General features: G+C 45.0%; 2 protein-coding genes and 1 long non-coding RNA gene across 7 annotated transcripts in view; 2 read left to right on the top strand and 1 right to left on the bottom strand.

Moving 5' to 3' along the window:
• ABCC5 (ATP binding cassette subfamily C member 5) overlaps positions 1 to 1625 on the top strand; it is a 45031-nt gene extending 43406 nt beyond the window's left edge. For 3 of the 4 annotated variants that reach the window (XM_027750962.2, XM_039378031.1, XM_027750964.2), the window contains one exon: positions 78 to 566. In XM_027750962.2, the coding sequence (XP_027606763.2) occupies positions 78 to 179 (102 nt within the window). In that variant the 3' untranslated portion in view covers positions 180 to 566. Of the gene's footprint in view, positions 1 to 77 lie in introns of all 4 variants that reach the window. The other variant, XM_027750963.2, reaches the window with a different exon arrangement.
• Positions 1607 to 6666, bottom strand: LOC120322516. Of its 2 annotated transcripts, XR_005562280.1 has the most exons (3): positions 6624 to 6666; positions 4838 to 5062; positions 1607 to 2920 (listed from the first exon to the last, which is right to left on the bottom strand). It is a non-coding gene; the product is annotated as an uncharacterized LOC120322516 (long non-coding RNA). The 2 variants fall into 2 exon arrangements; XR_005562279.1 differs by lacking the exon at positions 6624 to 6666 and having other exon boundaries at positions 4838 to 5461.
• On the top strand, positions 5843 to 25430 carry RNPEPL1 (arginyl aminopeptidase like 1). The gene is made up of 11 exons (XM_027750967.2): positions 5843 to 6702; positions 13169 to 13309; positions 13879 to 14030; positions 14457 to 14573; positions 15726 to 15961; positions 18268 to 18381; positions 19424 to 19536; positions 20215 to 20323; positions 21732 to 21959; positions 22265 to 22407; positions 23070 to 25430. The coding sequence occupies exons 1-11, from the start codon at positions 5989 to 5991 to the stop codon at positions 23340 to 23342; spliced, it is 2340 nt and encodes a 779-aa protein (XP_027606768.1). The 5' UTR covers positions 5843 to 5988; the 3' UTR covers positions 23343 to 25430.

The raw sequence follows: 25430 nt of genomic DNA, 5'->3' as shown, positions 1-25430 counted from the left end.
GTCACAAGTCCAAGGAGTAGGAATCCATTTTCTGCTGGATTTTACTGACATACTTTACTTGCCTTGTTTGCTTTTAGGTTGTGGAATTCGACACGCCGTCTGCCCTTCTGGCCAATGAGAACTCGCGCTTCTATGCTATGTTTGCTGCTGCGGAGAACAAGGTTGCTGTCAAGGGCTAAAATTCAGGGCAAAGTCACTTTAATTTTGGAGAGCTACACTCCCTGCCTGTGGCAGGCCAGCTCTCCCTCCTCCTCCTCCTCCTCCTCCAAGCAGATTATTGCCTTTTCATCTTTTAATTTTTAGCACAATGTGTCAAGCCAGAGAGTTTTTAAAACCATGTCAGAAGAACTCTTCATGTTTTTATTATTGTATTTATTCCATATTACTAATTTTTTGTTATTAAATGCACTCTACAAATGGCTCAGGGAGCCATAGTTATAAATGTATCAGAGGCCTATAATGAAGCTTTATACATGTAGCTATATCTATACATATTCTGTATATAGCCTATATTTACAGTGGAAATGTAAGCTGTTTATTTTATATTAAAATAAGCACTGTGTTAATAGCAGTGCATATTCTTTTCTATCATTTTTGTACAGTTTATGGTACCAGAGATCTGGCTTTGTTATCGGACTGTATCAGACACCGTTTTGTCTCTTACAGTTCGCCTTTTCCTAGTGCCGGATTTTCTGTGTGTCTGAGTGGAAGTGAAGCTTTGCAATAGTGTCCTTTATTGTCACATCTTTGTCTAGCGCAGCAGAGAAGAGCTCTGTGGTGTAACTATTGCATTGTAATTTATCAAAGCTATTTGGAGCATCGCTAATGTTCACCACGGCAGCGGCTGCTGCTTCCCATGATGCTTTTCCAAAGCAGGGTTTTTAGTGATCTGAGTGGAGAATCACTCCTGGGTCACATTAAGGCCTTGTATTTTCTCAGTGTCCTGACACAGTATTTCTTACTGTATCAGCAGAGTTTATTTTAATGCAAGCAAGCCCAAGCTCTTCCTGCTTCGCTGATCTAACACAACCAAAATCTAACTGTTCGTGGAATGATCTGTAACAAATTAATCATAAGGTTCAAATCATGCCCTGTGTGGTAGCAGGAAAGCCTTTCCAGAGTTGCTTGAGCTGACTGACTCCTTTACCTTGAAGCTGCTAACACTCCTCAGAGGTTTAGGTTGGCTTTCACTGGCATGGGTAACACTAACTCTTTGTTCTGCTCACTTATACTAAAATTAAACAACATCAATATTTCCTGTTCCTTTATTGCACACTTGTTAAGGAAGCAGTCCTCGACCCCACGTCTTCTGGAACCTTAAACAGGTTCCTGTTGATCAGGATGTAACACTGGTGTAGGACATGGTTTTCTTACTGTAAATGACCTACCTCAGGTTACTGGGTCCTGTGTAGTGCATTGCCATGATCACTGTACACCATCCCCATTTTTGGGACCTGTGGCCCAGGGGGACACGGTTGCTCCTATAATAGCTGTGACTTATTGAATGGTCAGCGTTGCATGTCTTTGTCAACTTGGACATTTTGTAGCCTTAGCATGTTTGCAAAATGTCTCATTGAGGCAGAAATCTGAAAAGTAAATAAAACTATTTTGGGTTTTGTAAATTTTATTGGCTTAAGTGGTTTGTTTTGGGCACATAAATGACATCTCACCTTTTTGAGCCCTGGGGGACAGGTTTGCAGGCTGGTTTGGGTTTTTTTTCTGGTCATACGCCGTGGTTTGATCTTTCTTCAGAGTAGAGGTGTTTCTTTAAAAGTGTGCTCTCCGGCATGAGGATGGCTTACAATACTTGTACGTTGAGTAGTAAAGGGAGTAATAATTTATAGTGCAAGTTTTTAAGCCAAGTAGAAGGGCTGAGGTCAGATGGAATCAGAAGATCCTTCTTAGGCTCAGATTTTCCATTTTCTTTACTTGCAAATGGTACTGTTTATAGTGTCACATTTCTGCAGTCACAGTAACAAGCATTTCTACCTACCAGTACCGTACCACAGGCAAACTGTGGCTTTAACAGAGCTTGGAATGTAGCTTGAAAACAGCACAAAAACCATCATTTGTTGTGATTGTTCTTAACTCTTGTCCTAAGCAAGAATTAACTGGCACAGACCTTACCCTGCTCACAGGCCTTGAGTTTACCCCATGAACTTCAGGATTTCCCTTGAAGGAAGTGGGCTAATGCACTTAGTTCTCGAGTGCTGCTGGGGTCAGTGTGTGGCTTCGTTTTGCAGCTAAGTCTGAGCTAATGGCAGTCTGGGCAGAAGGGGAGCCATCCTGATCTTATCCTCCTTCTTCTTCCAGGCTGGGAGTTCCTCCTCCTTTCCCGATGCAGGAGTGTCTCTTGTGTGGTCCAGCAGTGACCCAGTTCAGAAAGCTAAGTTGCAGAAAGTTCACCCTCCAAAAGCAGGAATGCTGTACAAAGAAGGAGACAGGAAGGCACAGCTGGAAGGGAGGTGAAGTGGGGCTGCTCTTTTCAGTAGGTGCTGACTGTGACAGTAGCATAGGTATGAGAGGAAACCACGCTCAGCATTCACTGCACCAAACTGCTGCTTCCCAGTCATGCTCTCCTAGAGAGCTGAATCTTTCCTGCTGCTTTGGTGAGCTGAAATAGCTCAACAAGGTGTCAGACAAGGACCTGTGATGGAGCAGGTGAACAGTAACCTGTGGACAGCAGGGATTAGCTCAACCATTTTGTTAAACCTTGGCTGCACAACTGTTATTTTGGAATTAAAGACAGAGACTGCCAGAGGGAAACGTTCTTTCTGTTGTAATCGCTTCTCTGCTTCACTTGGCACTTGTCTCACAGACTTACTGAAGTATTGCTGTTCACATGGGTAGCTGTAATTTTTTTACTGGCTTTCATCCTGCATCACAGGAGCAAGTTGAGGCCTGGCCTGAGGCCCTGTCACTGAAATGGAAGGAAGAAACATCAATATTTACAAATGAGACTGAAATATCTGTATCTTTGAAGCATTCTACAAGAGGTCGATGATGATGATTGAAATTTTCAGGAATTGGATTGTGCTGTAGAATTTATAGTGTGTTATCCCAGAGAAGACTTCATCCTATGCGGAGTAGAATAAGACTCTGGGATTGGGACAGACTTTCCTTAAAACGATTCTACCTAAAGTAGCATGGAGATAGCACATGCTTCTGTTGTGGTTTAATCCCAGCTGGCAACTAAGCCCCACACAGTCTTGTGGGGTAGGGAAGAAAATCAGAAGGGTAAAAACTAGAAAACTTGAGAGTTGAGATCAAGACAGGTAACAGGGAAAGCAAAATCCATGCAAGCAAAGCAAAACAAGGCATTCATTCTCCACTTTTCCCAGACAGGCCTGTGTTCAACCATATCCTGGAAAGCAGGGCTCCATCATGTGTAATGGTGACTTGGGAAAACAGACACATCACTCTGAATGTCCCCTCCTTCCTCCTTCTTCCTCAGCTTTTATGATGCCATATGGAATAACCCTTTGATCAGCTGGGGTCAGCTGTCCCTGCTGTGTGTCCCCGTCTATCTCCTTGAGCACCCTCAGCCTCCTTGCTGGTGGGGTGGGGTGAGGAGCAGAAATGGCCTTGGCTCTGTGCAAGCACTGCTCAGCAACAGCTACAACATTCCTGAATTATCAACACTGTTTTCAGCACAAACCCAAAACACAGCCTGATACCAGCTACTGTGAAGAAAATTCACTCTACCCCAGCCCCAACCAGCACACATTACAGCAAAGGCTGTGGCCCAAGACCAGCAGGTGTGCAAGTGGAGAGAGATTTGCCTGGGATAACTGGTTGCTGTATTGCTCTCTGTAATTTAAATTGCATCAGTTTTGCTTATTCTGTCCAAAGTGCGGCCAGTCCTGATTCATTATCATAAGCTTAGAGCCTCTTCAACATTTTCCTGCTCATCTCATCTGTCTGAGTGGAAACATTGCAGTTGCTTGTGACTTCAGTCAAAACACAGGTAGGATTCTTCTAAAATTACCCAGTGGAGTTAATGTGCAGTTAGACAGGTGTAATTAAGCCCAAAATCAGTCCCTGAAGTTGTACTGGCTTGAACACCTGAGGAGAGAGACTTCACCCTTATCTGGGGGGAAGGTTGTACAGGGTCAGATCCCGAGGCTGTTGGGGCTGTGCTCTGCACATCACCTGTAGGTGAGAGCCAGATCAAGCAGTCTCACTGTGTCACTGAAAAGAACGTTAAGAAAGGCAAATTTTTTCAGAAGGTAACTGGTGTGAGTGAGAGAAGGTGTCAGAAGGATAAATACAGGACAATTGATTTATTAAAGGAGGATGTGGAGAACAAAGATAGCAGGACAAAACGTTTCTCTTAGTTACAAAGGGGATTGCAAAGACAAAATTGCTTTTTGAAGGTGCTTTGAAAGAATACTGAGAAGGTATAGGGGTGGCTGTACTACCCTCAGCAACCGCAGAGCCTCCCTGAGTGCTACGTTGTTATTTTTTACTGCAACTGTAGCATGTGTTCTACTATATATAAGTGATTACACAAAGGTTTTCTTTAGCTTCAGGTCTGTCTAGGGTGATACTGTGATTTGTTTGACCCTTGTTTCAGCCGGTGACCGCAGCCACGTTGTGCTGAGGCCGCAGTTTCTGCCTCCAGCATGACAACATAGTGGAAAGTCAACTGGAATTTGGTGCAGATTGTTAGTGCAAGGCTTGGGAGGCTTTTAGAATGTACCACTACGGGTTCAGTAAAGCCACAACCATGTAAGAAATGTTCCTGTGTCATCTAAAATATGTGCCTTGGAGCCTCATCAGGCAGCTGAGGTGTAGGCAAAGTGTAACAGTGAAAACTGGAGTGAAAATAACTTACAGAAGTGTCACTACACGGGGCTGATTACCCGGACGCCTCTCCTGGGCTGCAGGGAGTGCAAATCACAGTTACTTGCAGCACACCTCCTTCCTCCCAGCTTGCTGACTCCTGCTGTTGCCATGCAGAGAAACAAGCGATTGTACAAAGCTGATAATTTTGTGGTTTCTGTCTTTTCCGATTTAGGAAGGCAGCAGTGGATGGCGTGTGACTGATTGCTTCGAGGATCTGGGGAAGAATAAAGTCCATTATGTGTGAGCTGCGCTCTGGGGGCAGTTTGGAGTGAGAGTTGGAGGCAGGCAACGATGGGAGGGAAAAGATTTTTAAAAAGAGTGTGTATGGGGTTGCAGGGAACAGGGAGGCTTTTTAGGGTTAGCCTGTGAGCTACATGTGGAGGTGTGACCAGAAAGGAGGAGGCCAAAATAGGTACCGGTGGGATGAGGGTGCAAGGCTCAGCCCGGCTGGGAGCCGTAGTGTGGAGGGCTTGAGGGTGTTTGTCGAGGAGCTGGCAAGGGGAGCAGTGAAAATGAAGTGTTCAGGCGGTGCGGAGGGGCAGAGCCGGCTGTGAGGGGACAGGAGTGACCTGAGCGGGGCACTGCGACCGTGCCAAGGGTCCTCCCCAGAGCAGGAGCGCTGGGATCGGTGTGTCCGGGGAGGCGGCGGTGGTCTGGGGGGTGTGGGGAAGCAGGGGAGCTCCGCGTGGGTCGGTGTGGGCGGGTTCGCACTGAACTGGAGCCGCCGGTGCGCGGGTCCGCACGCGTGGGCCTGGCTGGGCGTGCAGCGCCCACGCCTGTGGATGGATGAACGGACGAGTGGATGTTCGGGAGCGGGTCCGGAGCAGGAGCAGCGGCGGGCAGGGCGGGCGAGCGCTGTGAGGGCGGGGCACGTGCGCGCGCAGCCGCCGGGCGGGGCGGGGCCACCCCCGAGCGCCCCCCGGCGCCCCCGCGGCGCCCCCCGGCGGCCGCGCCCGCCGCTGCCGTCCGGGCCCGGGCCCTGCGCTCTCCCGGCCGGTCCTTTCCGCCTCCCCCCTCCCCGCCCCGGCCGCTCCGGCCGCCGGGGCCTCCCTCCTCCCCGCCCGCCCATGGATTTCACATAGCAGCCGCCGCCTCCGCTGCCGCCTCCTCCTCCTTCTCCTCCTCCTCCGCCACCGCTCCATGGCGGCTCCGGCTCCGCGGCCGCCCGGCCTGTGCTGCTGCCGCAAGGGCTCCGCGGCCGGGCCGGAGGCGCCGCCGGCCCCGCCGCCTCCTCCCGAGCCGCCGCCGGACGTGGCGTCGGCGTCCAGCTCGCAGCTCTTCAGCCTGCGGCACCTGCACCTGGGGCTGGAGCTGCGGCCCGAGGCGCGGGCGCTGGCGGGCTGCCTGGTGCTGGAGCTCTGCGCGCTGCGCCCGCAGCCCCGCGCCCTGGTGCTGGACGTGCACCCGGCCCTGCGCGTCCTCTCGGCCGCCTTCCGCCGCGCCGCCGCCGGGGAAGCGCCCTGCGCCTTCGCCTTCTCGCCCGCCGAGGCCGCCGCCGCCCCGGCCCCGCCGCCCCCGCCGCCCTGCCCGCCGCCGCCGCCGCCCTGCGCGCCGCCCTGCGCCGCCAGCCCGCCCGCCACCGCCACCTTCCTCTCGGCGCCCTGCATCGCCGCCGGGCCGCTGCCCCCCGCCGCCCCCCCAGGGGACCCGCCCGCCGGACCCCCGCCCGCCGCCGAGCCGCCGCCGCCGCTGCCCCTCTTCGCCCAGCCGCCCTGCTCCGCCTGCCCGCTCGGCTTCAGGGTGGACCCGTTCACCGACTACGGCTCGTCCCTCACCGTCTCCCTGCCCGCCGCCCTCCAGCCGCACCAGCCCTTCCAAATCATCGTCCGCTACACCACGGCCGACGGTCCCGCCGTGAGTACCGGGGGGTGGTAATGTAGGAAACGGGGTCCCGGGGTGGCTGGCGGAGTCCTCCCGTGCCACCCGCGCCTGTCGCGTATCTTTGCTCCTGTTGTGAGTGACCGTCGGGGAAGCGCCTCGGCCACGCAGCGAAGGCGTTGGGAGGTATCTCACTGGCAGCCCCTCTGTTCCTGTCCCCGTCCCCCATGGCCGGGCAGCGCCTGCCCGCTCGGCAGCAGCATCTGTCCCTGCCCGCAGGGGCACTCGGCGGTGCCAGCCCCCGCCCGCGGTCACCCGCCGCACTCAGCGGCGATGCTCGTACCGACCCAGCCGATCTCCCTCCTGCCTTCCCCCATCTGTCTCCGCGGCCCCCAAGGCTGTTCATCCCCCACCACGATAGTAATTTAAAAGTTTTTCGCCCTTTAAGGGCATTGCAGTTGTTGACGAGGAGAGGGAAAATTTGTAAACTCTTGCCTCGACTCAGTTCTTCAAGACAAGTTATGTCATCCACAATGCAGGAGTTTCCCTGGGGGTTTTGCCAGGCACTTAAAAAATCAGGCGTTGCACACCCAGGCTGACGTTCCAAAGAGCTGTGGTCAGGAGCTTTGAGAAGAACAGGGGTGATTCCACATGTTCCTACAAGTTATCTGCTGGAAAAAAGGGATGAGAAATGGCCCCAAACACCTGTTTGGATGTGGTCGTGGAGGTGCTTCCACGTCTCTGTTGATTAGCTTTCTTTGTCAGCGAGATGCTTTGTAAATTCTGTCTCTTCTTTTAAACCCCTGGTATTTAGAAGCGGTTTGTTCCTGGCCTTTTAGGTGCTGCCTAGCAGATCTTGTGCTTTTAAGAAGTTATGACAGTGAAAACATGAAGTTATCACTGGAATATTGATTCTTTTTGTTACTGTACAGTCAGTTCAGGTTGGGAACTAAACTGATGTGATTTTCATTATGTGCTTCATGAATCTCTTTGTAAAAGGAACGTTTTTCTGAGAATATTGCAACTTTGCTGCCTCTGTCTTGCTTAGAGGAATTGACTCAGCCCTCTGGTTTGGTGTTGCTGTTGCACTGGTCAAAATCTGTAAATGTGTGGATCTATTCGACTGTTACAAGGTATTTAACAAGAGCGGGAATTGAACATAACAGTTTCTTGGAAAACAGCCCAACAGCAAGTAAATAGTAGGCCTTTCCTCATGATAGGAAGGCGTCGTGGAATAGAATGAGTTTGCTGGATGTTTTTCTGTCTAATTTCAATACTACATTGAAGCTCAAGAAATTAATTTCATCCTCAGAATCATCTAGGTAGTCTTAATACATTGGCTCACTCGGAACAGTGAGTTGCACAGTTTCCTGTGGTCACATGGTGCCTTTTTAATGTTTTAGTCCTTCCCTTAAAGTGTAAAAATGAAGTAAGATTCTGGCACTTTTAAATTCAGATCCACTTGGATATTGTTCCATTTCACCTCAGGAACTCCTGGTTGTAATATTTCCTTGTACAATACTCTTCCATGTAGCCCACAGTGAGTTCAGAAGATTCCGTTCTTTATTTTTTTCCCAAGGCTTGTGAAGGAACCTGTTTCTTTGTCCACTCTCTGCCTTTTTTGTGGTGAGAAAGCTTTAAAGCTAGTTTGGCATTGCTGTGTGCAATCATTCTCAGTCCGGCTGAGCTAGACCTCCCGAAGTACATGATAACACACTTTCCTCCTCTTGAACAAACTGTTTTATTTTAGGCTGGCCTGTGCTTACCCCTGGTTTTTGCCAGCCCTGTTGCCAAAGGGGCAGCCTGTCCTGCTGAGTCTGTGGAGAGATGATCTCAGATGTAGTGCAGTACTCATCTGAGTCTCAGGAATGACCTGAAAACCACTGGAAGATGCAGGGCACTGATTGATGTGATGTCCTTTAGTTTCACCTTGCATTAGTGTGTTGCCTCCTTGGCCCCACACACGGTCCCATGTGGATGTCCCATATCTGAGGATGCTAAGAGCAGAAAATTTCTTCCATTCCCTCTATTGTTGTCTTGCTCCCCCTGGATCAGAGGTGAACTAGCTATTCTCATCCTGTCTTTTGAAGTCTTTATTGTGCCTTTAATAGTGTGTACTGCTTCAGTTGAAATGAAGCTGCAAGGACTCATGTCAAAAGATTATTGATGGTCAGAGTCAGGGGCATGCACTGCCCTTCCTGAGTGATACTGGAAAGCAGAAACAGGCATGCTCACTGACATAAATCCTACTGTGTTTGCTCGCTCACAATTGTAGGTTTTGGCTGGCAGAATATTTGTCCTCGAGTAGCACCTGTTCTAGGCCTTCATGTTCAGTATGCTGAACTATTTTTTTTGGATCCAAAGTGGTTTGGTGCTATTGTAGTGCTCTCTGTCATTGCTGTTTTCCAGCCCAGTGTTGCACTTTAACAGGGAAGAGTAACCCATATATGTATAAGGGTGAACTTGTTTATATTTGTGTCTTCTGCGTATCCTGTCCCTTCCTTTTCTCTGTGTCAGTGAGGCAACTTTACAATGTTAGACCTCTCTCTTCTAGGAGTTCTGTTTTCTTTCGCCATTCTAGGAATATATTCTCCTTAGGTCAGGGTTTATTTTCTGTGGGACCCTAAACATACTTATGGGACCTATAAAACAGTAAATTCATGTTGCAGTGAAGTGTGAATGTGTTGGCAGTAAGATCAGCAGCAGAGATACTAGAGTGTTTAAAATTGGAAACCTTTTGTCTTGATATGCTTGGTTTGAGCCATCTGGATATGTTATTCGACTGTTCCATTATTTCTCATGTGGAGGAAGGAGCCAAGATCTTTGGTTGTTTGATGGACATTGAGAGACAGCTGAGAGATTAAATCTGCCTTTCACAGAGCATTCCAGCTCCCTGTGCTGTTAGGAAACCATATGCTTGGTACATCACCAGTTTCCATCAGAGGCAAGACTGTCGTCATCATTTTGTATCTCTCACAGTGTGGGCTGAAGGCACACACTGATCAGGTGTGTCAGGGACTGTAGTTCTGCTCTTCCTCCCCTACTTTTCCCTCACCCCTCAAGTAATACTCTTGCATGATATTTTTGTTTTGTTTTGTTTTTTTTTTTTCCCTAGAGAGAAAAATTTACACCTCTCTCTTGCCCACTGTGTCACACCTCTGATTTGGCAGTGTACATCTTAACATCAGTGCTATTTTCTTTCCTTAAATGAAAATCCGACTCTGTGTTCTGGTATAAAAAATGATAGCACTTCCTCGTCCTCAGGATTTAGCAAAAAGGACAGCCCTCTTTGCAGTGCTGAAACTTCTCAGGTGTTCCTTAGATTTGTCTTGAATTTCTCAGTCCCCCTACAGTGATTTCCTGCCCAGGTGTGCCTTGCTCCTGTAACATGCTCTGCATCTCGGGTGTTTGGTTTACTTTGTCATCAGATGGAGTGGCTTGTTTGCCTAGAACAGAAGCTGTGTCGTTGCAGCTCTTCCTGGGACCTTCATCAATAATACATGTAGAAACATGGAGGGATTTAAAACTGAAAGAGGCTTAGCTAATTGCCTTTGTTGTCTGCCAGATTTGGGTAAAAGATTATGATCTAAGTCAATAAAAATTATACTCTTGGCAGGTGTCTTATAAAGTGGGAGCTTCTTGCAGTATGTGGGCAGGGTGAAGCCTGGGCTGCCCAAAGCCTCTGTGCAGCAGAGGAACCATGCAGCAGGTTTTTTTTTTCGCTTGAAATGCATCACAGAACAGCGTTAATGTGTGAAACAGCTTTCCTGTATACATGGAAAGCTAGATAAAAAGGAAGAGCATTATGATGATGTCATGTGTATTTCCCAAGGGAAGCACAGGAGGGATTTTGGATGTGGAGTAGATGATACAGCCCCCAATGCCGCTCTGTCCCTGTGCAGGGCTCCATGGCCTGCCCCAGCAGCACCCTGTGCCTCACACTCCTTTCTGGGGTGCTGCTTTTACTCGTTTTCCCCAGCCCATAGCCCTGCCTCTGTCCAGTGGCATAGCCTGGTCTATTTATATTACAGATCTATTTATATTGTTTCAGGATAACTTTCATCATTGTTCCAAGTGCCTCTGGAAAGAGAGACGGAGGCTTGCCATGTAGCTGCAGACATTAGAAAACAGGGGAAAAAAATACTTCATCCTCTGCAAATGTTTTCCCTCTTGGCTTGTGGGGCTGGTGCTTCATTTAACTTCAACCAAATGTCAAATAAAGGGGTATTGGTTGAAAAGAAATTGTCCTTAATTTATGGAGTTTCTTGTAAACAAGAATCAGCTCTCAGTTTCCCTCCCCTTCCTGCTTATGTTTTCCTCCTGCCCTGCTCAGGGTGAACTTCCCCTTATCTCTCTGCTCTAAAGACGTCCTCTGTCAGCCCTTTTCCCTTCCTACTTAGGTGTTGCAACTTAGGTCTGGTGGTGCCTTATCTTTCTGTTTTCTTTGTTAGCCTTTTCTGTCTCTCAAAAAGCAAAGGAAAGAGAACATTTTGAGGATGAGTCTCTTCAGGGCCAACCTTACATAAGTCAGACTTTGTGACACAAGCACAAAGCTACGGATCAGAGGAGTGCTTTTAACAGTTGGCATTTGGGCAGATCTTTAAAAGCTTAATTTCTGAGCCTCCTCCCTGGATCATTAGAAAGCTACTACTCTGGGTTAAAACACAGCACTTGCATTTTTTTGTGAATGTGTGATCTGGGCGGAAGCTATTAGTTTCATACCGTGGGGTTTAATGAGACAGATGTCCCCAAATGCCTTCTGGAATAGTTGTCTCCAGTTCCACAATGTCACATTGCACAGACAATATTCATTGCTGTGAAATGCAGGTATCCATGGAGTGGAAATCTGTAGCTATGTAGTGCCCCTGGGCCGTGACCCAGGAGTGTGGGCAGTGCTACGCTGAAATGCAGCACGTGGATGTGAACAGTGGCACAGCCTGAGCCCTGAGTCCTGCTTTAAGCGTGTTTCTGGCCCTGGAGGCTCAAACAGAAGAGGATAATCTTAAACCAAATTTCAAGATAAGAATGCTGTTCTGAGATTAATGTTACTTCTACGTAGAGGTTTTTAATTTTGTGATGCCTCCCACCTGAAAATACCCAAACGTTTTCCAGTGGAAGTGTGAGCCTCCATGTGAACGACTGGAAGCTGCTGACAGTGTGTTTCCTGTCTTTACCTTTCACTGATCCCTGGGGGTGCTACTGCAGTGGATGATTTGGGAGAGGAGTACACTGGCAGCTGAGGAAAAAGGGCTAAAGGCAAGAGAAGATAACAAAGAGTAACCTGATAGGACAGGAGAGAGAGAAAACTTTAACTTCCAGAAGACAGGTTAACTAGGAGACAGAGTTGTAATATGTTGTTAAAACATGAGCAGACTTAGTACTCAGGTTTCTCCTCTGTGTTTCATTGCTTTCCCTTGAGGACCAGAACTGAACTAATGTCTGCACTAACTGCTGTTCCCTGATTTCAGATTTATTGGTTCCTTTGATCTAAGAATTCAGCAGATTCAGAAGTTTTATTCCTTGTGCTTGATTGTTCCCAAGACTTCCAGTGGTTCCAGCTTTATTGCAAGTTTCACAATATTTGATATTTTCCATTAAAGTTCAGCTCCAGAGTTCTAGGATTACAAGAAAATCCTTATTTAAAATTGCTCCTACACTTCAAAGTTGGAGGCAGGGAGCATGTGAAAGCACAAACATTTGAAACAGAAAAAACAAAAGGCAAATAATTGCATTTTTTCTTATTATTCTTAATCTATTCTAATTATTTGCTGAGGATCTGACTTGTGATTTATTTGCTGTTTGGTACTGAAAATTGACATGCTCAGTGTTGTGTTTTGTTGGTTTTTGCTTTTGTGACCACCCAGAATCTCCTTATCCATTCTGTAAAAAGGGGCCTCCAGTGTCCTTGACCAGATGTTTCTTACATATACCGACTTTTTTGCATAGTGTCAAAATGTTTGATGCTTCAGCCAGGAGGGCAGTGTCAGGGTCACAGATAACGTTGTGTACACTGTTCAGCCTCAGGGTTTTTTAGTTTGTGGATTTGGGTTTGTTTTGGGTGGTTTGTTTTTTTTTTTTTTTTTTTCCACAGCTTGTGTTACCTGTCCCCTTCTACTCCTGTTCAAATTGAGTTATAAACATGAAGATATCCAGAGTATTCCCTCTGAGAAGGAGGTTGTGTATGTTGGTTAGGGACTTGCTATTAACCAAGCAAATTGACAGAACAGAAATAGTGAATGGCTGGAAGTCACTATGCAGGGTGTCACCACTCAGTGGTCAGGCAGTAAGAAATTCCTCTGAGCAGTCCCAGCAAATAAACAGGAGTAGAAAGATGTATTGTTAGAAATGGAAATGTGCCCCATGCCAGGTATTCATCTAGGGAGCCAAACAACAGAGGGGGTGCTTCTCCCCCACAATCCTCTTGATTTCAGATTTAGTTTTTGGCAGTTCATCCCTGTGTTGTCCCTTTCCCTCACCTCTTCTTCACGTCATGTTTTAACAGATCTGGTGGCTGGATCCAGAGCTGACGTACGGCAATGCCAAGCCATTTGTCTTCACGCAGGGCCACTCGGTGTGTAACCGCTCCTTCTTCCCCTGCTTTGACACCCCTGCAGTGAAATGCACCTACTCAGCTACTGTCAAGGTAAGGGGCCGAATGCCTGGGAATGGAGCTCTTAGTTGCTGTTCACTTGTGAAAGCATAGTTACATCATGTATGTACACATGATAAAAATATTAACTGTGATTCAGAGTTATAAAAAATACTGCATTTTTTAGGTCCCGTTCTGGTTCTTGGGCCAGAATCAGAGTAGTGCCATGAAGGTAACTCTGCTGCCTATCACACTTGGGTCTTGCTCCCCTATACTTAATGCTGAAAGAGTAATTGTGAAATGGATAATATGAGAGAGAATTTGGTTGGTTGCTTCCAGTAGTGTCAAATAATGTTGCATCTTTTATAGATGCAATAATTTGATATGTGAGTGCTTTTGGGGCAGCTGGCATATAGGAGAAGTAATATTTTTGGTTGGTATGTTTTCATGGGCTGGGCAGGTTGTGGTATAAAAACCTCACAGAAATCTTACGTTCTGTGTTATCTAAAATGATTGTTTTTAACGTACATCCTCAGACAGATGAAAATAAACAAGAGATCTGTGGTGTAGTCATTCAGCTGTGATCATCTGGTGAGCTGATGTGTATGATGTTGGTCTTCCAGGCTCCAGCAGGCATACAGGTGTTGATGAGTGCCACCCAAAGTTCCTACTTAGAAGAGGAAGGTGTATATCAATTTTACATGGAATATCCAGTTCCTGCCTACTTAGTGGCCCTGGTGGCGGGAGACCTTATACATGCAGACATAGGCCCAAGGTAAGGTTTGCAGTGAGTTGATTCTGCGTTTTCTGTCTCTGTACAGTACTTTGTGTTGTAAGTACCAATGACATTGAGTCAGTAATATTGGAACAGTTGGGTCCATGAGCTGTGAGTGTTGAGAGAGTTTGAGGTGTAGCTGGGTGTAAAGAAATTCATGGCACTGCACTGGCAAAGATATATTCCTCTTTCATAAATGCTGCCTATTGTCCCCTGCAGTCATTACAGCTGCTTTTTCGTTGCCTTATTGTAGGGATCTTTGGTTACCTCTTGCCATGGAGCGTTAGCCGAGGAGGGCCCGAGTCTGACGGGAGGCCTCCTCTCACTATTACCATACATGGAAATGTATTGAGCAGTCAGACTATTTTTTCTAAGAGATAATTCAGTTTGCTGAAGTATCACCTGATGTTTTCTGTTTTCTGACAGGAGCAGAGTGTGGGCAGAGCCTTGCCTGCTGCCAACAGCCATCAGCAAGCTTTCTGGCATTGTTGAACGCTGGTTGACTGCTGCAGAGAGTCTGTATGGCCCCTATATATGGGGAAGGTGAGTTTAATCAGTCTCCCAGGGATGTATAATGGGAACAAAATAAAACAATATTGAGAAATGATCATGCTTTCTCCTTATGCAATAGCAAGGCAAATGAGCATTTCAACTGATGATTGTAGTAGTTGAAAACAAACTCCAGAGTTTTGTCTCCACAAGTGGCAGTAAGGACCATGAAGGCACAGACGTGTTTTACCGGGTTTATGGGTCAGAATGGAGGTTTCTAAACAGTGGATCTTTCCTAAGGAATGAAGGTGTTTTGTGATGCAAGCCCAGCACTGGGCCAGACACCATTTAAAATGTGTGGCTATTTTATTTATCTCATTTATTTCTGCATGTGGCACTTGAGATGTGATGTATTTATTGTGGTAGGCCTGAAGATACTGAAAATCTCAGTACAGAGTCATTGAGAGTCCAAGTCCCCAAAACCAACATTAATACTTCTTGAATTAAGCTTGACTATGTATTACAAAAGAATGTTTTTAAGAGAATAATTTCATTCTTTGGATGAGAGACCATGTTTACCAAGGCTTCCTATGTTTCTTTGCTAAAGGTAAGCAGGAAGATCTCATTGTTGTTAACTTAGGAAATGTTACTTGAAGTAATCTGGCAACATTGCCCAGTGTGCCAGTGCTGATCATTGGTAGAGAAATTTAGAAAACAAACCGAATATTGTTGTGTTCTGAAGCAGACAGATCTGAGTTATTTTGCTGACACTGCATGTAGACCAAATCAGTTAACTCATTGATAGCTTCCCAGTCTCTCTTTTTCCAGGAGGCCTTTGGAGACTCAACACTGTGTTACACTGCTGTATGTAGTGTAAACTTAGTGGTTCTGGCTCTCAGATACACAATTTGTGATGAGTTTGTGTGTGTGAAGGGAGCATGATGCTTTTGGGAAGTGCTGGATCTGGTGCACATGAAAAGACTGTCAAGTCTTTATGTTGAAATGTGAGCAGGTCCTTGGCCAACAGAATAAATACTTGATTCCCTGATCAGAAGAACTAGGCACCACTGGTCTAGGAAGTTTGTTCACGAAGTCACATAAAGGTCTCGGATGAGCCTTTCCTAAAGAAAGGAAAATGTTACTGAGTCTCTTCTGAAACAGCTGTAGTTTACTTACCTCCTCTCTCCCCTCTCTCCTTAATTTTAGATATGACATTGTTTTTCTTCCTCCATCCTTCCCTATTGTTGCTATGGAAAACCCATGCCTGACCTTCATCATCTCTTCCATTCTGGAGAGCGATGAGTTTTTGATCATTGACGTCATCCACGAGGTTGCCCACAGCTGGTTTGGAAATGCAGTCACCAACGCCACCTGGGAGGAGATGTGGCTGAGCGAGGGCCTGGCCACTTACGCGCAGCGCCGGATCACCACCGAGACCTACGGTACACCTGCAGAAACGTGTCTCCTTGTCTACACCTTACCATAACAGAGTTGGCTGCAGTGGGATATTTGCCTTGGAAGCTCAAAAGTCTGTAGGGAGCTGTTTTTCAGCCACAGACTTTGCATTGAGCACTTTAAATGCTTAGAGTTTGATGTTGTCTTGGTTTTGGGTGGAATCAATACCTGATATGGTAGCAGGGGCTTTGAGTGAGGTGTATTAGCACAGTGTTGTAGGGACTTTGGAACTACTGTTGAGTACCAGGCAGGTGTTCATATGTCAGAGCAAGGTGAGCAGAAGATACTTCAGAGAAAGATGTAAGGAATCTTGTTATGGTTGTGTTGTGAAATAACTGTCCTCTGAACAGGTGTCCTTCTAATCCTGATCAGTTAGTAGGTACCTGCTGTTAGAATGAACGATGGCAATAGCACAAAAAAATGTATACATTTATGTAGCTGTCTGTTTATCTGCTGGAGACTTCCTGCAGGACTGTACAGCCCTGCCTTTGCTTATGTCAGTGAATTTCACAGTCCAGTTGTTGGTGCTGCCTTTAGAATATATAAGTAGTAAATCATTCCTCTTGTTTTTAAATTTAATTGGCTTTTTGCTGAAGTGAATAATGGGAACACACGGTTTTCTAGTTTGTCCTGTTATGTTCTTAAAAGCCAGTTCCATATGTATTCTTACATGTCTGCTGCAAACAATCTTGGAAAAATTACTGGAAATCTTGGCAGCAAAAGTGTTTAGAAGATTGCCTATGTTTTTATTCATGTATACTGTTTTTGGAGATGAACCGATAATGATTATGTTTAGGGAAAGAAATGCTCTGAGCATCTATGGAGATGTTACATTGCATATTGTATGTCTTTGAAAGCTGCTTTTATGTTGAGTAATTCTCAGTGGTTAGGACTGTCCTGAGTCACATTATACATGGCAGTGATATGAGTAGGTCAGAAGACCTGTTCTCTGTCCCATCTTAGTCTGTCCCTCTGACGCAGAACAAGCTCTTTGCTGATTTTGGTCTGTTCTCTTGAAATTTAGAACTGGTTGTTTCAAGAAGCATTTGTTAGGAAACTAAGAAATGCCTTTCCCTGTGCCATTCTTTAGTAAGCTCTTTTTCCATTCTATTTTGTATTTTGTTTCTAAGACAAACCTCTGATCTAAATCTTGCCATTTCTGACATAATTTCTGGAGTATCTTCTGTTGTTAATAAAAACGCATCTTTGTAATGACCCTGTTTAGAGAAATTTGAGTCCTCTGACTACCACATCTCTTGGATCTTGCTTAATCCTTCTCCCTGCAGCTTGAAGTAATTGCCCTTAACACTAGCTATCCTGGTTCTTGCTTTCCCCTGGGAAGCACATCCGCCCCTTGCTCTGCTCATACAGGTTCTCCTGTCTTTCAAATATATCCTGCTTCTTGATTCGCATTTTGCTTTTATTGGATTCTAGTGTTTCATACATTGAGACTCTGAGATTGGATCTATGTAACAAACACTATCGCTCAAGTTGAAAACTTAGCAAAGAAGGCTAAAATGTTAATAGTTATGGCTGTTAAGTATCTTCTGAAACTGAAAATCAGTTTTCTTCTGCCTTTATCATGTGCAAGGGCATAGGAAAGATCTCTTGACTTGCCAGTGTAATACAGCTAGTTTGGCTTGAAAGCATGGAATGCTCTGCACTGCAGTTAGGGAGAAGAGAAGGAATGGCCTACCCAGTCACAGCTGTAAAAAGCCCTAATGAGTGCAAGGTGAAAAATGTATGGCAAAATATGGGTAGGATGATAGATAAAGGTTAAAAAAGATACAAGGATCAGTAATATACCAACCAAATCTAATCCTTTTCTCTTTTCACCCAGAGGTGACATTTACTTATTGGCAACTTACTTATTGGCAACTTGAAATGGTGTCTACTCTTCTACCAGTGGCATTATGTTTTTGTAGTACTTGATTGCTCCCTGAAAGTTACCTGTAGAATACTTATTTCAATGCTGCTCTGCTTATCTTGCAAGAATTGATAAGATGATGTCAAGGATGTAACTCTAGTGTAGTTTTCATGCTGCTTTGTTTTCCAGTGCAGCCTGCTTGCATAATCAGAGTGAGGAAATGCACTGGGTTAGGTTCTGACTTCCACTACAAATTGAAAGGATGTTTTGCACTCAGGTTTCTCTGCCATTACATTACTGTGATTCTGTCTTGCTGTTGTGTCTTTTGCGCCTTTGGCAGCTTTTACTTTGTAGCTGTGCTAGTCCTGCACAGGTCAGGTTTTGCTGGTCATTTTCCCACAACTAACAAGTTATTTTCTGGGGTAGGAGCTGCCTTCACATGTTTGGAGACTGCATTCCGCCTCGATGCTCTCCACAGACAGATGAAGCTCCTTGGAGAAGACAACCCAGTCAGCAAGCTTCAGGTTAAACTGGAGCCAGGTATTGCTTTTGGCAGAGGCTAATGTACACAAAATTATACACATTTGAATATCACTGCTGGAAGATAGAAAAAAAAAGATTGATTTTTACATATCATTTATAAAAGAAAGAAAAAAGAAATACTGGTTTGTAAACCAGGCTAAAAGTAAGTAAGGAAACTTGGCCTTGAAGTTTTCTTTGAATCTAGATAACTTGTCTTTACAAATATTGTTCTGTGTAAGAACAGAACAGACTCACTGCATAGAAAGAGTTTGAAGAACTGCCTTGAAAGCTGTATGGGCTTGAAATTCTGAATTTATAAAATAAAGTAGTTTATAATGGACATATTTGGAAACATCACATGAAATCCTCTGCTATTAAATGTTCCTGGTTTTATGTTTTCATGTAAGATCTATGTATGTGTGTATTTAGCATGCCGATCAACATAGGCACTTGCTCCAAGTTTAGCTTTGCAGAGGCTATTTGGTTATTCCCTGAGCCAGATGCATGAATGCACTCCAGATCTGTGTATCTTCTTCACTGATAGTTCTCTAGGTCTGTGGTCACTGTTGGTGGGGTGAAGCAGTTTTCAGTCTAGGTGGTATTTAAAACAACCTCAAATGCAAGTGTAGATGATACTGGAACCGAATGGAATGGAAAAGCACATGTTGGAAGTTTCAAAAGAGGATCAAGTAATGATTACCTTATATTGATATCTTTGAAAATTTGTGGTATGGCAATTCCCTGAGTTTGGCACTGAGAAATGAGAAAAGGATTTGTTTTCAGATGTTTTCTGTGACCTCTAATTTAGAGTGACTTGTTCCATTGGGAATTAGTACTTGCCTTACAATAATTAGGTTTTTAATTATTATTTATCAGGTTGTGTGTTTGACTGCCTCCATTTGATTTACTGTAGTAACTTAAATGTACTGACAACAGACTTGTTTGGGTTTTAAGTCACTATGTTTCGACTTGGTGATCTCTGAGGGGTCTGTATATTCAGAAGGGCTGGAAATCACTGTCCTCATTAGAGTGTCTTATCACTGTTGTCTTCTCCTTTCAGGTGTAAATCCCAGTAATTTAATGAACCTCTTCACCTATGAGAAAGGCTACTGCTTTGTTTACTACCTGTCCCAGCTTTGTGGTGACCCAAGACACTTTGACTCCTTCCTAAGAGTGAGTGTGAATAAGCTCGTGCTTCTCTTGCAATTTAGAGCTGCTTTTTTGTTGTTGTTTGGTTCTTTTTTACTGGGTTTCGTCACTGTGGCTAATTGCTAGGGGTAAAGTTGAACACAGTTGTGTCTGAGATGGAGGGATATTGTGGGCCTGTCTGTCAACCTAGATGAATCTTTCTACGAGATTTTTTAGATTCTGAGGTTATGAGGTGCTACATACAGAGTAGTAGTATATTTTTGTTATCTCTTGTTCTCTGCTCCAAGTAATTAGAAAGCTGTTCCAGCACAGATTGCCTGTGAGTGGAGTGATGTGGCTTGATTCACTACTAAGAAGTGTTAGCTGCTTGGTTTTTTGCCAGGGTGACAAAGGGCAGGTTGCGGCCTTGGAGCACATTTGCAAAACCTGTAGAAAATTATCAGCTACTGGCTTGTTTTTGAAAAGGTAGAAGAAATGGTACGGAGCTGTCAGTGTATTTGCAGCTACTCAGTTTTTTTCTTATGGTGCTTCACTCGTCTGGGCAAAGAGGGAGAATATTTTTCTTGATTATTTCTTTTAAATCTTCAGATGCTTGGTCTCACTCTTCTGTTTCTATTTGTTCGTTGTTGTTGCATGCAGTGGTTCCACATCAAAAGGAAGCTGTCTTTCTCCTAACCATATCTGAACTTTTTACTCTTTCAGGCCTACATTGAGAAGTACAAATTTACCAGCGTTGTGGCTCAAGATCTTCTGGATTCCTTCCTGAATTTTTTTCCAGAGCTGAAAGAGCAATGTGTTGAGAGCAAAGCAGGTAGGAGATTTACTTAGTTAACTGTAAACACTGTAGAAAATCTGGATGATAAATTTTGTGCTTTGCTTGGAGGATGCATCGGGAAATGCTAAGGCGAACAAAACCCTTCGGCGACAGCCAGGTTTGTGACAGAATTTATTGTTGCTGTCACTGTGTTGGGGAATGAGAACATATTGAATTGCTGACAATTTGGGCATTAATTAGCTGAGTGGCCCCTGGTTTACTTTCCCATTAACTCATTTTCACTCTGCAGACAGAATGATCAGTGCATGTAAGATTTACACATGCTCAAATGCAGGGAAAAGGTGAATATACTTCAAAATTCCATCTATTTCAATTATAGAAAACATGCTTTGAGAACTATAACTTTCCCAGGGTCCTACACATACGTAAAATCTCTTCCTTAATGTTTCACTCTCTCTTATATCCCCTATTTATAGCTATTGGTGGATTTACGGAAGGTCTGTAATCTACTAGGTGCTTACTAGCCCACTTGCTTAAAGAAACGAGACTAATGTTATCGTGCCAGTTGTCCATCCTTGCAAGTAGTTATTAAACCCATTGGTCAGTTTAAACCAGACCAGCAGGGGAGTACAGCTCTTAAAGATACTGGGGTCCTTCAGCTTTGTGGAGAGGAAACTGCCTGTGGAGAGGTGTAGATGAGTGAACTTACTGTGGGGAAAAGCTGCAGCAGGAGCTCAGCAGCTCTGTGTTTTACTTGGACAGTGGTTGGCTAAAAAGTTAATCACAGCATGGGCTAGTTATTGCCTGGCTAATATTCAGTGGATGCAGGAGAGAGGAGTTTTAGGGTAGATGGAGCGGAACAGGAAGTATTGCCAGAGGTTAGAAAGTACTGAGGTGGTAAAGGGTCAAGGGGAAGAGCTTTATTGGAAAGCAGGCTCTGCTGCTTGTGCAGAAACTCATTTTTTTTGCTATTTATTGTATAAATAAATTTAAATTGCTCGTTTTTACTGGTGGATAGGAAGAGTTTAGTCAGCCCTCTCATCTCCCTTTTTTTTCTTTATGAAGCAGGTTTTCCCAATTTTCTTTAGTGCTCCTCATAATCCTGAGAAAGAGGAATGCATGCACAAGAAGTCTTATATTATAGTTTGATCACAGATACTTGTCAGCCTGGCTGCCTTAAGGGCATGTGTGGTTTTTGTACTTACTTGCTGCAATGTTGAGCTCTAGAAAGCTCATGGTTAGGTTTGGAGAGGTGTTGCTGGCACTCTTTCAGGTGTTCCATAGGCTATCCCAATGACGCTGCTGTGCCACTGTAACTGTAGATTGGTCTGATTTGCTGTTGTTAGAACCTCTCTTAACTATGTTAGAAGCAGTCCTGCACCTTGAGGCAGCCAAGCTACCTGCAGAGATCCCTGCTCCACATATTTGGTATTCCTCATTCCAGGACTGGAGTTTGAACGTTGGCTCAATGCTACAGGACCTCCATTAGCTGAGCCGGACTTATCTCAGGGATCCAGTCTGACGAGACCAGTAGAGACACTCTTCAAACTCTGGACCACAGAGCCTCTGGACTCTGTTGCTGCTGCCAGCAGCGTTGACCTCACTAAATGGAGAACGTTCCAAACTGTGCTTTTCCTGGACAGATTGCTGGATGGGTCACCACTGCCACATGGTGAGTACTCTTATCGGGAAAGTAGAAATTACTCCTGGAATAATTGATTGAATTCTAAAGAGCTTTCTGGTTGACCTTACCATTCACGTAAAGTCAGGTTGAATGGGGCTTTGAGCAACCTAATCTGGTCAGATGGGCAGATGTCCCTGCCCACAGCAGAGGTGTTGAACTAGATGATTTTCAAAAGTTCTTTCCAGCCCAGCCCATCCTATGATTCTGTGATTTTATGATTTGTTATTTTCTGTCGACCCTCAAAATCAACAAAATAGGTCATAGTTCTTTCTCTGTGTATGTGCTCTCTTCAGAGGTGATAAAAAAGCTTTCGGAATGTTACTCCTCTCAGCTGGACTCCATGAATGCAGAAATCCGTATCCGCTGGTTGCAGATTGTAGTCCGAAATGACTATTATCCAGACCTTTACAAAGTCCGTCGCTTCTTGGAAAACCAGGTACTAACTGCTGGATTAAAATCACTGCACCTCTCAGTGCATGAGACATGTGCATGAGACATGCGACGTGAAAGACCTTGGAACTTCTGCTTCCTGGCCAAGTGTAGCCCAGGTGTGTTGTGAAGGGGCTGAGCATGGCTCACCTGCTAGCGGGCGGGGAGGAATGGGCAGATGTAATTTGAAATGCCTACAGATAATCTCTGCTTCTATAGCCTGACTCAATACCCTTGTCCCAGCTCTGCCCCATGCATTTTTTGTGTTGCTTTGTAGCAGCCCTGGCTTTTCCAGACCAGAAGTTTTCACACTACTGAATCATGTGATTATTTGAATATTTACACTTCAAGCAAGGCGAGGGCTCATTGAGCTCCTTTCAGTGATTGTTATTGTGCAGGAGCAAAAGGTTAATGCATGTATTCAGTGTGGCCTCTTCTCCTTGGCCTTCCTGTTATTTGTGGAAGTGGCTCAGAGAGCAGATTTTTTTTATTATCATTCATAAAAATCTTTGCATTAGACTTACTTAGAATAGATTCATCTGTCTTTTGAAGAAACGTGTTGCTTGTCTACAGTGTGAAGTTATTCAGGGCTGTTGGAGTGTAGCTGTAGAAGATCCAAACTTGTTGACTTTTATTGAAGTGTTTTTATCCAGTTTTCCTTTTTTGCAGATGTCTCGGATGTACACAATTCCACTTTATGAGGACCTTTGCACTGGCACCCTCAAGTCTTTTGCCTTAGAAATTTTTTACCAGACCCAAAACCAGCTGCACCCCAATTTGCGGAAAACGATCCAACAGATCTTATCACAGGGCTTGAATCCACTTCCTGCCATAGACACTACAGCAGTCACTACAGACACACCAGCAATGGTGCTTGAGGACAAAGTCTCAGAGGCCACAAATGGTGCCATTTCACTCAGGGATGTCAACGTGTCTGCTTAAATCACCAGTTCATGCCAGCCACAAAGCTTGAAAATGGGGACAGGAACAGAGGAAAGATACCAAGCGTTGCCTCCTTTCTCTCAGCCTTGCAGCTGCAGCGTGTCATTGTAACTGGATTTCTCTCCCAAAACACAAAGCAAATGTGCCTTCAAGTATCCAGTGTGTGACACTGCCAGGTTTCAGAGATATCCTTCCGCTGTGTGATGAATATTTTGATTTGGTTTATACTGGGCAGGGACTCCTGGGCAGTTGCTTCTGCATGGAAAGTGGATAGTTCCCTTTCCTGAGGCTCATCTGGATGGTTTCTCCGAATCTGTTGATTGGTGGGGTTCTTTTCTTTTTTTTCTTTTTTTTGTCTGAGGCCACTGAGGCATGTTCTACTTGCTGTGTGTATGTTGCTGGGGAGTGTGTATGTGTCAAGCTGTCATTGTCCTGATATTTGGGCTAAAGTTCTGCAAAGGAGAGACTCAGGAATTGTCAGTGGCAGCAAACACGTTTTCGTGTTAAGCTCCTTCCTGTGACAAAGGTATTGTGATTTGGGAGGAAGGGGATTAATACTTCAATAAGAAACTAATTTTAAATAGCTCCTGTTCCCCCCTGCCCACAGGTGGCTAAATAATAATAATAATAATGCTTTTTATGTATATATAAAAAGATATATCAAAAAGAACCGGGAAACCCTATGATGGATTTGAAATCCTTCTGTAGTTAACCCTACCTTCCATTTTCCCTTTGCACTTGATGGGACAAGCAATAATGAAATGTGTGGGCTTGAATTTTCACAAAAGTTAAAATTAGGTGCCCAAATGCCATCAATTCTGGTCTAGCTGCAACCTTGGTTAGTGTGTCATGATATGTGGCACATGTGTTTGTCAGATAGACGCTGTGTGTCTTCTGTCCTTTTGGAAGAATTAACAGGACCTTTAGATTCTTAAGATCCCCAGCATATCTTGGCTTGTAAATCAACCCTGGCAATATCCATGGTAAAATTTTACTGCCTTGAATAATGTTTGCCTGAATAAGAGTTTGCCCTGTCTGAGGGAAGCACCATTTTTCTTGATGAGAAACTTTTAAGCCCCACTTTACCCGAGTCTGTTTTCTGACTTATGGTGGGAGTAAGGTGCCATTTAATTTACCAGATGTGCTGTTTCTCTGGATCACTGGCCAGCCATGCAGGATGCGGAGACGTTGTCTTCTGTCTGCGCCGTTCGGTCTCAGGAAACTTGAGGGCAAAGTGTCCTTGGGTGTTACAGAGTACAGGCGATGGTTCATAGACTCTGTGCCACAACACTTTTAACATGTGGGTGCCTGTGTGCCCCTCTGTGAGCTCCTGCAAGGCATCTCTGAGCTGATGAATCACCAGGATAGTCTGAATAAAAGGTGAAACATTTGCAAGAGGCTCAGCTAACGGAGATGTGAGAGAAACTGTTTTATACTTCAGGGCAAATTTTAGCCCTGCTATGGGGATCTGCACAGAACGGGAAGAGCGGGAAATTTGGGAGGCTTGTTTTTTTCTTCACCAAAAGTATCTGTTTACACCCATGTGTGGATGGGGACTTAGGTGCTGTTACTGGATCTGCATTTTCTGGCTTTAAATTAATTTGGACTTCACCATAGCCTTAGCCTGGGCTGAGCTGGGATAAAGCAATAATAAACTCAGGCCTCTGTAGTGCTTCATTAGTTTTAAAAATGGGCCATCAGCATTGTTGGGCTTCAGAACTCCAAGCTCTGCTCTTTGCTCCTTGAATGGGATTATCTCTTTAATTCTGTTTTGTTTTCCCAGAAAGGATGGAGAATGATGTTTTCTGCACAAATCTCTTTCCTTTTCATTTGTTGTTCTATTGAAAGAGATTTGTACAAGCTGACTTTACACTTCCGGAGTTGCCGCTGTTGGTGCTGCGCCTCCTGGACCCCACTGCCAGCAGCGGCGGCCTGGCCAAGACCAGGAACCACTAGCATCTTTTGGAATCACAGGCCTCTGTTTTAACTCGGTTTATTTCATGGGAGAATATTTGTGACCCTGGTGGAAATTTTTCATTACATGGATGCCTTATGATGACTGTCAAATTAAACTAAGCTTTGTGACAA

The sequence above is a fragment of the Pipra filicauda genome, unplaced genomic scaffold (assembly GCF_003945595.2).
Source record: "Pipra filicauda isolate LSUMZ 115617 unplaced genomic scaffold, ASM394559v2 scaffold98_size3848907_pilon, whole genome shotgun sequence".
NCBI lineage: Eukaryota > Metazoa > Chordata > Aves > Passeriformes > Pipridae > Pipra > Pipra filicauda.
The sequence above is the reverse complement of the archived record's forward strand: the minus strand, read 5'-3'. Positions and strand labels throughout refer to the sequence as shown.